This window comes from Oncorhynchus kisutch, linkage group LG23 (genome assembly GCF_002021735.2).
Source record: "Oncorhynchus kisutch isolate 150728-3 linkage group LG23, Okis_V2, whole genome shotgun sequence".
Lineage (NCBI taxonomy): Eukaryota > Metazoa > Chordata > Actinopteri > Salmoniformes > Salmonidae > Oncorhynchus > Oncorhynchus kisutch.
In genome coordinates this window covers 13326047-13340746 of record NC_034196.2, presented here as the reverse complement: position 1 = coordinate 13340746, position 14700 = coordinate 13326047, and the positions used below count along the sequence as shown (strand labels likewise).

At 42.3% G+C, this 14700-nt stretch overlaps 2 protein-coding genes across 3 annotated transcripts; one reads left to right on the top strand and one right to left on the bottom strand.

The window, feature by feature from the left end:
* The first annotated feature begins 680 nt into the window (after window positions 1–680).
* Window positions 681–3255, top strand: LOC109868096 (uncharacterized). The gene is made up of 2 exons (XM_020457532.2): window positions 681–883; window positions 1540–3255. Exons 1-2 carry the CDS (start codon window positions 754–756, stop codon window positions 2307–2309), a joined length of 900 nt encoding a protein of 299 aa, XP_020313121.2. The 5' UTR covers window positions 681–753; the 3' UTR covers window positions 2310–3255.
* Window positions 2767–6031, bottom strand: rnf185 (ring finger protein 185). Of its 2 annotated transcripts, none has more exons than XM_031802351.1 (7): window positions 5852–6031; window positions 5356–5578; window positions 5034–5052; window positions 4776–4888; window positions 4599–4653; window positions 4078–4195; window positions 2767–3903 (listed from the first exon to the last, which is right to left on the bottom strand). In XM_031802351.1, the coding sequence occupies exons 2-7, from the start codon at window positions 5529–5531 to the stop codon at window positions 3806–3808; spliced, it is 579 nt and encodes a 192-aa protein (XP_031658211.1). In that variant the 5' UTR covers window positions 5532–5578; window positions 5852–6031; the 3' UTR covers window positions 2767–3805. The 2 variants fall into 2 exon arrangements, with proteins under 2 accessions (XP_031658211.1, XP_031658212.1); XM_031802352.1 differs by having other exon boundaries at window positions 5903–6025.
* Between the last annotated feature and the right edge of the window lie 8669 nt (window positions 6032–14700).

The following is a 14700-nucleotide window of genomic DNA, read 5'->3' as shown; positions in this document are numbered from 1 at the left end:
TCGGCACAAAAGAGCTTTATTACAGACAGAAATACTTGTCTGTTTCATCAGCTGTCCGACTGGTTGGTCTCAGACGATCCCGCAGGTGAAGAAGCCGGATGTGGAGGTCCTGGCGTGTTTACATGTGGTCTGCGGTTGTTAGGCCAGTTGGACATACATCAAAATTCTCTAAAACGACGTTGGAGGCGGTTTATAGTAGAGAAATTAACATTACACTCTCTGGCAACAACTCTGGTGGACTTTCCTGTAGCTCCACTAATGTCTGGGATGATATGCCAGTTGTCATATGACACAATCAGATGTTTTTTTTTTTAAATGGAAATAATAGGCTACTGCTGCATGAAATGAGACAAAGCATGAGCACCGATTTTCCGCTAGCCTGTTTGCACTTCATCTAATATAATAATTTGCTTAGCTATAGCCTAGGACTAATGTCTGGTCAATTATTTATATTTGAGAGTTAGGTTGACACTGATGAGCCCACCTTCAGGACAGGTGTCCCAGAGATGGTATATCATGCTGCCAAATCCTTTGGTTGTGTCCTCTCTAAGTATTCAGAACACGAGATTGTACTGCCCTCTTGTGATGAGTAGGCATATGACAGATAAAGGGAGACAGGTAGCGCAGGGACACGCATGCGGCAGCGGATCGGCTGGCAATATTCTGTACAGTACATACCGCTTTGACGTAACCACGCGCCACACAGGCGGAAAGGCGGGAGACCGTCGCTTCCGCGTATGTCAAGAAGTCAAGATGGACGAAAAGTTGATATTGTCTGTTTTTAATTTTCCTGAGCTGTATAATACAACTTTGCCAGATTACCGCAATGGTGACACAAGATCACTTGCTTGGGGGAAAATAAGCTTATTGACAGCTCTTCCAGGTGAGCTTTGGTAGCTTATTTCTACAAATTATCAAGTCACATTAATGCAAATGTTTTAGCTAGCTAACATTAGTTGTAAGCAAGCGGACCTTTTCAAGTTTGTTTATATTATATGTTTTAAATCACGTGAGTAGCACATGAGTACGGTGAGTTTTAACAGCACCTCACTGCAAGAACCGCATTGTAGTCAATGGGGAGGCAGCGGCGACGAATTCGTGAGATCAGCGCAGACGGCAGTCACTGCCGCACAGGGAGGGATTTTTCTTCTCCGTTCCCCACCGCGCGATGAGACACAAGTAGCGTCACTTGAGGCATCGCATTTTCCGCGCATGAATGACATTATCTACCAATTAATCACTGATAGAACAAATGTCAAGTCGCCAGCCTGTCGACATTTTGACATGAAATGGAGAGCACTGCAAATTAGTACCAACTCCAATGGTAGATCCTTCTATTTACAGTTTATAAGTAGGAACCCGATGAGGCTCCATCGATGGGATAGAGACAATCACCTCTAACGTTATCTGAAGAAAAAATATATATATAAATAAATAGTTATATTCATACTACTTTAGAAAGCTTCATGTTCGATATCCAATGTATAAAACAATATATTATTTTGAGTATGATTATTCTATATTTATTTATCCCTTTAGCTGAAGAGTGCAAAAGGAAATGGAAGAATCTGAGAGACCGATACTTCAAGGAAGTAAGACAGGAGAAGAGGAGTAAGGAGGAGACAGGGGAGCTCGCTCCAAGCCGATGGAAATACAGACAGCGTCTGAGCTTTCTTCAACCATTCATTAAACCAAGAAACAGCAATGTGGCCCCTGCCAACCTGGAAAGCCCTGATACAATCAATAAAAGCGCACAGAATGAAATAATACCTGTCAAAACACTCAACACAGCCCTGGTGAACGACATGAAAACCCCTAGCACCCAGGTTGGCACCATGTCACAGCTAGCTTTTGTGACCCAGCTGTCCCCAGGGCAACAAGGCGCCCAACTGTCTTTTCTGGGCAAGTGTCCACCAGGCACCCAGACGTCCCCAGCACCCCAGACATCCGCAGTGCTCCAGTCATCAATTTACACAACCAAGGAGAGGCCTCAGACAAGACAACCTGCTTCACCATGTTCCTCAAGCACTCCCTCTAAGCGCTTCGCTAAGAACAGGATGCTGCTGGCCAAAGAGAAAGATCACAGATCAGATTCCACGATCCCTATCTGGCAGTGTGACGAGGATGAGATGTTACTCCTCAGCTTCGTTCCTGCTTTGAAGAGGCTAACCCCACAAAAAAGATGTGAGACCAAAATTAAGATCCAACAGATTATGTATGAGGCCGAGTTTAGTATGGATCAGCCAGTGACTGTCAATGAACCACCGGTGACGTTGTCCAAAGAACTGCCAGATCAAGAGACGTCATAACTCATTCATATTGTAGGGTCGACGGGTTGTTCTCAGGTTTATATGTTTTTTTATTTTGACCGAAACAATCTTTTTCTAAAATATATATTTTTAAATCTCTCTCCTAATGCACATGAATAGGCAAGTTATTCATGTTCTGTTTTTGGAATATCACATTTTTGGTGGCATCATAGAGAGGTGCAAAAAATAACTTTTTACATTTTTATAGATGATCTTCTAATTTTGCTGTTGTGAATGCAAGTTCTTAACCCAATTGAAAATAAAATGGGCTGTTATTCTGTTTCTAATTTTGAATGTTTGTCTGGAATTGAGTGAATTGACGAGAAACACATTGACAACCCATATAAAAGGTGAAATTAATGTTTAGGTAAAGATCTCTCAGTAGGATATAGTACAAACTCTTTATTACAGATGCTAATGCTATTCTAACCATCCATTGTTATAATAATCCACTCTATATATTTTACTATATTTATTTTAGAATAAATGAGTAAAAGTTGTAAACAAGACAAAAAAATTAAATAGAAATGAGAGGGATTACTCAAATAACTGCATCAGTTACTCATGCATATTATCATGACCGTCATCTTGTTAGTTGTGTCAGGTTGAAGAAAACTATATCCATTTTTATACCATTTGCATATTTTTTCCCAAGCTCTTTACTATGTATGCTATAGAAGCGTTTGCATTAGAATTCTACATTTTTCAGACTAAATAATAGTCTTACAAGTGGCAGACAATGACAGTATCATTCAATAAAAAAATAACTCCTTTAAAATGGTCTCAACTTTCATCCTTCAAATATTGTAACCTTAATTTATTCACTTATTTTCTGAAACATAAGAAATAGTCTTACCAAATCGTATGTATGTATGTATGTATGTATGTATGTATATATATATATATATATATATATATAGTATGTCATTAAATAACTTAAAACCATACCAATACGGCTCTTCACGACTATTCCCCTGCTAACACCACACATAAAAATGCACCACTGTATTGTTTATATGGCTTCATACTGGTAGTGGTACCCAAAAGGCAATTGTTGTGTCAATTTTGAAGTATCACCAATGATACGCCTCTTCCTGAATTTATATATCATATTTAGTTTAGAAACAGGACATACCACTTGTAATCTATATCAATAGAAGCACAGAGGATACATCTGGTAGCTTACATTTACAATCTTTCTTTTAGTATCTGGTTCTATATTGCCAACCTGGTACACTTAAAATGTCTAATAAAAACACAATAACCTTGATGGAAATGAGAGGCAGGGCCATTGTTCAAACAAAAAAAACTATTTCAGACTTCTGTAGGATTCATAGTACAGGTATAATCAAACAGTAATGATATTGATTACTGAAATTAAATCAATAGCTTGTCAAGTCTAGAGGACAATACTTAAATGTGGAAAAGGACAAAAATCAAACAAGTATCTGCAAACAACTGTCTAACTTGAGCCTTGGTCCTGGCTGCTCAGACATTTATGCGATTAGCAGCCAAAACATGATCACCAGAGCAACAAATAGAAAGAGTCGAGACAGGAACTGTTCATCCATGTGCTGAGGGGTTCCAGGGGTAGCTATGTGTGTGTGTGGGGGGGGGGGGGGGGGGGGGGGGGGGACACACACGTTGAGAGAGATTACTTTAACAGGTGAACAACTGCTTTTCAAGGTAGAGGGGGCCATTCACAATAATCACATTTTGATCAAACATTGTTACAATACACAATGCGCAACCTGCAGAACTAAAGTACCTGGGGGTGGTCTTCCATCATTGATGTTAAAAGCTGTAGCAAAAATGCCAAATGGAAAGGCACCAATGCCAAAAGACATCTGGAATCCTCCATCTCCAAAACCAAAACCCTGAAATCCCTGTAATGGGAAGAAAGAGAACTTTACAGTAACATTGCATTGATAGGGTTATAACATTACTATTCAATATGTACAAAAAAAACTTGATTTAACAGGTGTTGAGGGAGAGGTGATGCAATCGTTAGTGCCGTGTTGTCATTCTCAAGGGGTCAAATAAAGAGCCTCTCTCTCTTACTCATCAGATAGAGCTTAATAGGTCCCAGTGGAAAAGGTAATTCTGCTAATGAATTAGGCTATGGGCAGGTTTGCACTACAGCAACTACACAATACCATGTAATAGTTTCATCATGAATGGGTAGTGCAATACAGCAGTCAACATTGCAAACAGGTGGTACACAGTAGAACAATCTGGATTGAACTTTGCTCACATTCTTGCAAAAATAATTACAGTCTGAAAACTTACACCACGATTTTCAGGCTCTGGCCTCTGTCCTTGTGGTCGAGGAGGCGTTCGCTCCCTATAACAATGAGAGATTAGTTGTTTACAGCAGTAGTTTGGGATGTGGAATTCAGAGTAGATAACTGAGGAATGTATGAAAACTGTGCGTCTTGCTTTCATTTATTGAGTGCATCAACCCACCTTGGGTCCTGTTGGCCCGTACTTCCCCTGCCATATAGTGGGATGACTTTCTCTCGACTGATGCCTGCTTTGCATACTGGACACACTTGTCTGTTAGGTCTGGTCTCCAACCACTGCATAAACATGGGGGGGGGGGGGGGGGGGTTAAGATCACATGATACATTCAGAGAAGCAGTAAAGTATCCCTTGGGATAGGGTCAAGTGACAGCTGATCATGACAGTAGTTGTGTAAAATATATTAGGTATCAACTGCCTTACCTGATGTAAGCAGGGCCAACTAGATGTGCAAGGGGACAGGGAAGGTAAGGGATAGAATAATTAGATGACAGTCAAGTCATAGTATCTCATCTCATCATTCATCCTGACATCTGAGGATTGCACTACGAAAGCTAAACATGGCATCAATAACATTTCCCCATATACAACTAACATGACATGTGAAATAAGACCACAGAGATACATTAAATTACTCTATTTAATTGTGAACGAGACCCTTTACCGAGTACAGGCGACCAGATAATAAGGATGAATGTCCCTCAATCTCAAATACAGAACAGTGTCAAGGCAAGAGGGTGCTTACCAAAAGAGATGCCCACACAGACTGATCACTGCATCCTTGGAGGTGTCCAGGCAGATGTTGCATTCGAATGTGCTGTCCTGGTTACCACCCTCCCCCGCTGTCGAGCTGCTGGAGCCGGGGATGGGGTTCTCAGTGGCAGTCGAAGCAGCTGCTGGTGGAGGGGCAGCGCTAGCCATTGTTTCAGGATGTAGAGTGAGGTGACGAAAGTAGCCGACCCCCTTGCCTGTAAATTAGCATGTGATAATGAATATAAACATATGACAATCGATAGTTCCGTAGTTGAATTAGGTTACAATAGTGAAATGTTCAGAGAACTGTTACTCAACATTTCTCCAGCGACGTTAGTAACGTTACCAAATAGACTGACGCAGCAGATAGATCCAGTGGCTAGCTAGTTTAGCAAAACATGTATGCTAAAGCTAGATAGAAGAATGTGCTATTGGTTTAGCTAACGTTACATAGCTAGCTATATCAACATACAAATACAATTGACTACCTCCTTGCTTTCATCAAACAAATCCTCTGTGTCGTGGGTAGAGTTATCTACCTAGCTATGTAGAACGCCACCTATTTACTCAAGTTGCCAAGTTAAATTCCACTTTTAGTTTCAGATGATTGCGTCACTGTATTATCCGGAAGTTGTGTGGTGATTAGGGATACAGATTGGTTGCCCTAGCCCCAGGTCGTCACCACAGCCACCCTTTCTACAATTTTTCTTAAAATCGGATTTTAAACCTTACCCTAACCACACTGCTAACCGTATGCCTAACCTTAAATTAAGGTTAAACATTTTTTTTTTATCATAAATGTGTACGTTATAGCCTAGTGCTGGTGTCGTCAATAGTTACCACAGCCATCAGGGACTACTGATTTATGTGCATTCAAAACAACTGTGAATAAAAAATAAAAAACGGGTTCCGACAGGGAAAAACAATGTTTAACGGTCATCCAATTCGGAATTCGAAGTCGGAAACTCGGGACATCTTTTTTTCTAGTAGAGCAATAGATCAAAACATAATATAATACTTAGCCTAGATAATTGTTTGTACAGTGTGTCGACTTGTTTATTTCAGACTTTATGGCATTTAAGGATGAGCATAAGTGTATTAAAAGGGGAAAAGACCACTATAGTCTGAACATGTGGAAAAGTGCAGCTATAGTGAGGGGCAATTTACCAGTTTGGTCAGGGCCAGCATGAGGGATAAAGTTTATCCTGTGTCGGTGAGTGAAACTATTATGTTAAGTTTGAGCATACAGTGTGTTCTATAAAGCTGTCATTCTACAAGAGCCATTAATGATATAATCATTAACCAGATTATCCTGAATATCAGACTTAGATGACTTATACCTCAGTTCTAGAATGTTGTCATTGATGAGAATGAATCTAAAAATATATTGATATTCAGAATGGACTGTTAAGACATCAAGCCTGTATTGTAGTTTCATGACCAGAGACAAATCTTCAAAGGCACAGTATTTATTTTTTCGGTGTGGTACATGCATTCAGCCTTGATTTATAGGATCTTTCTCACTATATGATTGATATGTCAAGTGATAAAATCCCAAGCAATCAATGAAAAGTTAATGAAAAAACTGCACTTGTCCTCATGTGAAAAATACAGTTGATTAAATATTCTACAGCTGTAATGTCATCAATCAAATCAAACTTTATTTATGTAGTGTAGCACTCAAAAAGATGACAATCTTTCCAAAATCATTTCCAACGTGTGTTGCAGGGTGACACACATGGAGCTCATAAGTGTAGCCATGCAGCCTATTTTGGTGGTCCACAATATTGGCCGTACGGCTGTGGAATGTGAGTGGAGGAAGCCAGCCGTGCCCAACCAGGTGCAGTCAGTGGAGTACCTGTACCCGGCCGAAGACTACAACGCTATATCCCGAGTGCCCACACAGGAGGATCTTCAGTGACTAAGGAACCATCTCCAGGGCAGGTTCAGTGGAATGACAGGGATCCTGAACCTGAGCCAGAACAACCACTACCTTCCCTGTCATCACTGGACATTGTTAAAAAACAAGGACACCTGGGGCATGCAGGCATCCTGGCTGGCATGGCGCTGTCGGTGGAGCAGCAGGAGGCTATACGGCAAGCAACAGTAGGACAGTGCATCAACCCCAACTGGCACACCATGAAGAGAGGGAGGTTGACAGCCAGCAGTTATGGAGCAGTGGTTAGGGCCAAGTTCATTACTCCGTGTCTGCTAAAAAGGGTCCTCAGATCACAGTCGTTGGATGGGGGTGTTGTCTGTAAAGTGGGGCACATATAATGAAGAGGAGGGCATCAAGGCATTCAAAACAGCTACATTGATGGATGTGCTGGAGTCAGGGCTTTGGGTCACAGCATCTGGGATCCTGGGTGCCTCACCGGATGGTCTGGTGGGCACCATAGCAGTGGTGGAGGTCAAGTGTCCCTATGGTGCAAGGGAACTTATTTTTTTAAATGTATTATTTAACCTTAATTTAACTAGGCAAGTCAGTTAAAGAACACGTTCTCATTTACAGTGACGGCCTACCTTACCATTGATGAGGCAGTCAAGTTGAAGGATTTCTATATCAAGGAGGTAGGGTCTTATCGCCTCCGGGAAGACCATCCCCACTGGCACCAGGTCCAAAGTCAGCTCCACATTACTGGAAGGAACACCTGCTTCTTCATTGTGTGGACTACCAAAGCCTCCATTGCCATTCAGAGTGACGACCTGACAGACTCATATTGCACCGCCTGTTAGTACCTGTTTTCAGGGAAGTGTCCAAAAATATTCCACATAGTTCACACACTAGGCTCTCAGAATACGATATATTACATACTCGTTTTGCTCAAAGCAGCCAACTAAAGTAATGTAGTTAACTTTACCATGGTCACAGTTGGATTTTATATCTGTAATGAAAAAATGATTTCTTACCCCCTGTGCCTTACTGAAGGCCCCAGTCAACCCTACTTGTACCTGACATTGTTGACAAAGAAGTGAACAATTAATAAAGGTCATACACAAACAATAGGCTCCTAGAATAGGTTATATTACATTCACGTTTTGGTGAAATCAGCCAACTGAAGTAGTTAACGTAATTTTGGTAGGATGTGTTTATAGACCTCCTAGTTCTAAGGTGTCCTATATGGATGACTTATGCACTGGGTTTGACCAGGCCACAGATAGTAACAGAGAAGGATTTATCTTGGGTGATTTTAATATAAATTGGAAGGATCATAATAATTAGAATAGAACTAAATTGATGAGATATGCGGAGAACTGTGGTTTGAAACAAATGGTTAATGACACTACCAGATCATCAACTAAGTTGGGTCATCATTCAGACACATGCATTGATCTGATCTTCTGTAATATACCATTGCAATGCTTAAAAGCCAAATCAATGCCAGTGGGCTGGACAGACCATAATATTGTGACCATAACCATGATCACCATGGTTCCAAATAAACCCCCTAGGATTGTGGTCAAGATACATTTTAAAACATTTAATCATGAGCTATTTCAAAATGATTTGGCTGCTGTACCCTGGGAGCTGATTTATCTAGAGGATGATTTAAATCACGCTACAGAATGTTTTATTGATTTGCTCACTGAGGTAATGGACCATCATGCACCAGTAAGAAAGAGTACAGTTGGGGTTCGTCAATCTCCATGGATTGATGAGGAACTGGGTGAGGCATTTTCTCAAAGAAATATGGCAAAAGTCTTAGCAGCCAAATCTGAACTAGAAATTGATGAATCATAAGAAAAAAAACGTTATTTTACAACAATGCTTTTAATGATTGTATGGGAGAATCAAAAGAAATCAGCCAAGGCCTCCGAAAAAAATTGTAGACCGCCACAAGTCTGGTTCATCCTTAAAAGCAATTTCCAAATGCCTGAAGGTACCACGTTCATCTGTACAAACAATAGTACGCAAGTATAAACACCGTGGGACCACGCAGCCATCATACCGCTCAGGAAGGAGATGCGTTCTGTCTCCTAGAGATGAATGTACTACGGTGTGAAAAGTGCAAATCAATCCCAGAACAACAGCAAAGGACCTTGTGAAGATGCTGGATGAAACAGGTACAAAAGTATCTATATCCACAGTAAAACAAGTCCTATATCGACATAACCTGAAAGGCCGCTCAGCAAGGAAGAAGCCACTGCTCCAAAACCGACATAAAAAAAAGCCAGACTGCGGTTTGCAACTGCACATGGGGACAAAGATAATACTTTTTGGAGAAATGTCCTCTGGTCTGGTGAAACAAAAATATAATTGTTTGGCCATAATAACCATTGTTATGTTTGGAGGAAAAAGGGGGATTCTTGCAAGTAGAAGAACACCATTCCAACCGTGAAGCACGGAGGTAGCAGCATTATGTTGTGAGGGTGCTTTGCTGCAGGAGGGTCTGGTGCACTTCACAAAATAGATGGCATCACGAGGAATGAAAATTATGTGGATATATTGAAGCAACAAAGCTTGGTCGCAATTGGGTCTTCCAAATGGACAATAACCCCAAGCATACTTACAAAGTTGTGGCAAAATGGCTTAAGGACAAGGTATTGGAGTGGCCATCACAAAGCTCTGACCTCAATCCCATAGAAAATGTGTGGGCAGAACTGAAAAGGCGTGTGTGAGCAAGGAGGTCTACAAACCTGACTCAGTTACACCAGCTCTGTCAGGAGGAATGGGCCAAAATTCACCCAACTTATTGTGGGAAGGTTGTGGAAGGCTACCCGAAACATTTGACCCAAGTTAAACAATTTAAAGACAATGCTACGAAATACTAATTGAGTGTATGTAAACTTCTGACCTGCTGGAAATGTGATGAAAGAAATAAAAGCTCAATTAAATAATTCTCTCTACTATTATTCGGACATTTTGTAATTTGAATTTGGTGCGCTCCAATTTCTCTGGATGTTGTCAAAGTGTCCCGCTAGCGGTTCGCGATCCCTAAGAGTGGTGATCCTAACTGACCTAAGACTGGGAATTTTTACTAGGATTAAATGTCAGGAATTGTGAAAAACTGAGTGTAAATGTATTTGGCAAAGGTGTATATAAACTTCCGACTTCAACTGTATATACTGTACTGGTACCCCCTTTATATAGCCTCACTATTGTTATTTTACTGCTGCTCTTTAATTATGTTACTTTTTTTCTTACTTTTTTAAGGTATTTTTCTTAAAACTGCATTGTTGGTTAAGGGCTTGTATGTAAGTAAGCGTTTCACAGTAAGGTCTACACATGTTGTATTCGGTGATTTGATTTGACAAACACATATCACAGGCATAGTAAGTACACGTTTCCTCAATAAAGTAGTTATCAGTTAAGTCAGAGCCAGAAAGGGTGCAAGTGTTTATTATTGTATTCTTATTATTTTGTTTTGGGGGGGGGGGGGTTGAGATAGCCAACACTCCACTCAGCAAACTGGATGTAGTGTATCACAGTGCCATCTGTTTTATCACCAAAGCCCCATATAGCACCCACCACTACAACCTGTATGCTCTCGTTGGCTGGCCCTCACTACAAATACGTCCCTAAACCCACTGGCTCCAGGTCATCTATAAGTCTTTGCTAGGTAAAGCTCCACCTTAACACAGCTCACTGGTCACCATAGCAACACCCACCCATAGCACGCGCTCCAGCAGGTATATTTCACTGGTCATCCCCAAAGCCAACAGCCCCTTTGGCCGCCATTTCTTCCAGTTCTCTGCTGCCAATGATTGGAACGAACGGCAAAAATCACTGAAGCTGGAGTCTTATATCTCCCTCTCTAACTTTAAGCATCAGCTGTCAGAGCAGTTTACCGATCACTGTACCTGTACACAGCCAATCTGTAAATAGCACATCCAACTACCTCATCCCCATATTGTTATTTATCTTTTTGCTCTTTTGCACCCCAGTATCTCTACTTGCACATTATCATCTGCACATCTATCACTCCCACTCCAGTATTAATGCTAAATTGTAATTAGCTTTGCCTCTATGGCCTATTTATTGCCTATCTCCCTACTCTTCTACATTTGCACACACTGTACATGGATTTTTCTTTTTTTCATTTATTTTGTGTTATTGACTGTACTTTTGTTAATGTGTAACTCTGTGTTGTTGTTTTTGTCGCACTGCTTTGCTTTATCTTTGCCAGGTCGCAGTTGTAAATGAGAACTTGTTCTCAACTGGCCTACCTGATTAAATAAAGGTGAAATAAATAAAAAAGGTAAGGAGGGGGATTATTTAAGATTCTCTTTGAAGATGTAGGGTTTCAGGTGCTTTTGGAAGATGTGCAGCGACTCTTCTGTCCTAGCTTCAGGGGGAAGCTGGTTCCATCATTGGGGTACCAGGCCAGAGAAGAGCTTGTACTGGCCGGAGCGGGAGCTGCCTTCCCATAGGGGTGAGATGGCCAAGAGACCAAAGTGGCTTAAAGGAGTGCTCGAGTTGGGGTGTAGGGTTTGATCAAGGTAGGGAGCGGCAGTTCCTCTTGTTGGCAAGCACCATGGTATTGTAGTGGATGCGAGCTTCAACTGGAAGTCAGTGGAGTGTGCGGAGGAGCGGGGTGGCATGGGAGAACTTGGGAAGGTTGAAAACCAGGCGAACTGCAGCCTTCTGGATAAGTTGCAGGGGTTTGTTGGAACAAGCAGGCAGCCCAGCCAACAGCGAGTTGCATTAGCCCAGACGGGAGATGACAAGTGCCTGGATTAGGACCTGCGCCACTTCCTGTGTGAGGTAGCGTCATACACAACGTCTGTTGTAGAGCATGAACCTGCAGGATCGAGTCACTGTTTTGATGTTTGCAGAGAACAACAGGGTGTTGTCCAAGGTAATGCCAAGGTTCTTTGCACTCTGGGAGGGCGACACTGTGTCAACCACGATGTACAGGTCTTTGAGCAGGTAGGCCTTTCCCGGGAGGAACAGCGGCCTCGTTTTGTTGAGGTTGGGGGGGGGCGACATCCAAGCTGAGATATTTGCCATGCACGCAGAGATGTGTGTCGCCACCTGTGTGTCAGAAAGTGGGAAGGAGAAAAGTAGTTGAGTGTCATCTGCATAGCGATGATAAGAGAGACCATGTGAGGATATGATAGAGCCAGTGACGTGGTGCATAGAGAGAAGAGGAGAGGGCCTAGAATAAAGCCCTGGGGGACACCAATAGTGAAAGTATGTGATGCAGACACAGGTCCTCTACACGTCACCTGGTAGGAGCGGCCTGAGTGTGTACAGAGCCTGTGACGCCCAGCCCTGAGAGGGTGGAGAGGAGGGTATGATGGTTCAGGGTGTCGAAGGCAGCAGATAGATCTAGGAGGATGAGAACAGAGGAGAGAGAGTCAGCTTTGGCAATGCAGAGAGTCTAAGTGACACAGAGAAGAGAAGTCTTGGTTGAGTGACCCACCAGCCTGTCTGGTTAGAGACAAGAAGATTGTTCTGAGAGAGATAATGAGAGACAGCTCTCTCTCCCGCACCTGCTGTTTCGACCTCTTAATGCTTGGCTATGAAAAGCCAACTGACATTTATTCCTGAGGTGCTGACCATCTATACCCACTGTGATTAGTCTTTGACCCTGCTGGTCATCTATGAACGCTTGAACGATATCTTGAAGAACGATATGGCCTTAATGCCCATGTACTTTTATAATCTCCACCAGGCACCAGAAGAGGGCTGGTCAACCCTTAGAGCCTGGTTCCTCTCTAGGTTTCTTCCTAGGTTCCCTCCACCTTTCTAGGGAGTTTTTGTAGAAGAGTGGAGGCTGTTACAGCAGCAAAGGGGGGACCAACTCCATATTCATGCCCATGATGTTGGAATGAGATATTCGACGAGCAGGTGTCCAAATACTTTTGGTTATGTAGTGTACCTTGGTGAGTGTCAGACCAAAGGAGAAGGACGGGTTTTCCCAGGGGAAATACACAACCTCAGTTTTTGTGTTGACAAGTATTTGTTTTTTAGATGATCTCCTGCTGTCCATCCTCCTGGTTGCTACATTGACAATTCACAGAAGAGGACCCTTAGAGGGGTGTCTTTCTTCGATGACAAGAAAATAGCAGTCCTCCAATGTCAGAACAACTGTGCTGGAAGGTACAGTAGGTCACTGTCTTTCCAGTGGTAAGGAGGGAGAAATAAACAGAAATCCCACGTGCTCAGTCACTCACTCAATCACTCACTCACTCACTGACTCACTCACTCAGTCACTCACTCAATAATACAACTGATGCATTCACATTTTCCATAGGGTTGTGCTCTAGTACTACTACCTCATCACCAAGTAACAACTATTCAATGGTTCCCTACTTGTATTGATGGCCTCTTCGTGATTTCAATGCCTTTTTTAATCTCTCTTGTCAGTATACCCAGGGGTAAAAGTAATACATGCTGGTGTCCTCTGCATCAGAGGTGTCCTCTGCATGCACCTGTATGCATTGCTGGAATTTGGAGCTGAGTGTTATTGTGGCCTTAAGGTCCAGGCCCCTAATGCCTCAGAGACTAACTGTAACATGGACTGCGAGGGGGACCAGAGCATCATCTATAGAGGACCCGATTGGCTCTCCATCGTCTTCTTAGAACCAGCTCCGGACACTGTTGGACACAGTGAATTGTTTATTTTTTCTGTGCATATTGTTGATAATGTTAATCCACTAGTTAACCCATTCTCTCTCTACACAGACAAATAGAGACATTTTTAAAGTGGGCTTCAAGAAGCCAGTGAACGTAACAGAGGCTGTTGACATCCTGAATTTGGGGATTTCTGCACTGATCACGTCAGGAAACCTCTATCTTCATTCTATTTTAAATGGAAAATGAATTCAGTTAACGGAAAACCACCTCAAAGTGTCTTCATTATCGACATCAAATCTTGTCACTCAGTTGAACCTGAAGTTTGTATCCTCCCCTAGGAGTTGTCTCTGGCTGTTCTTGGGGGTCAGTGGTGCCTTTGTGGTTACCCTACATTCCTGTTCCCCTGCATGAGCAGGAGGATGAAGAGATGTGTCTGCAGAGTTGCCCTGGAGAAGAGCTGGAGCACTGTGGCACTCAGGGCTACTTCATATTGTAAGACTCGAATCAAGGGTGAGTATTCCAGTAGGGTCGTACAAAAAAAAAGAATATTATACGCAACATCAGTTCCAAGCTGTCATTTTCACTTTGCACAACATCACGCCATTATTATACAAGCTTGCTTGCTGAGTGGTGGTGAGTGACTTGTGATGTTTATTTAGGGACTTTCGTTTCCCCCAAAAGCCCCCATGCACTGCATCATTGGTGGGAACAGGGTACTAACTTCCTCTTGGGTATTTGTTTTGTTGTTCTGCAGATGCCCCGTGTTTCAATATGTAGTTAGGTCATCATCTGTGCTGATTTCTACTTCTGCTT

What these genes read in the sequence shown, in the direction of transcription:
- rnf185 (XM_031802351.1), bottom strand. Translation starts at nt 5,531, where the DNA reads ATGGCTAGCGCTGCCCCTCCACCAGCAGCTGCTTCGACTGCCACTGAG. An exon ending in CAGAGCCTGAAAATCGTGGT is followed by an intron (nt 4,196 to 4,598) that starts GTAAGTTTTCAG and finishes TTCCCATTACAG; the next exon opens with GGATTTCAGGGTTTTGGTTT. An exon ending in TGATGGAAGACCACCCCCAG is followed by an intron (nt 3,904 to 4,077) that starts GTACTTTAGTTC and finishes ACACACACATAG; the next exon opens with CTACCCCTGGAACCCCTCAG.
- LOC109868096 (XM_020457532.2), top strand. Translation starts at nt 754, where the DNA reads ATGGACGAAAAGTTGATATTGTCTGTTTTTAATTTTCCTGAGCTGTAT. An exon ending in CTTATTGACAGCTCTTCCAG is followed by an intron (nt 884 to 1,539) that starts GTGAGCTTTGGT and finishes TTATCCCTTTAG; the next exon opens with CTGAAGAGTGCAAAAGGAAA.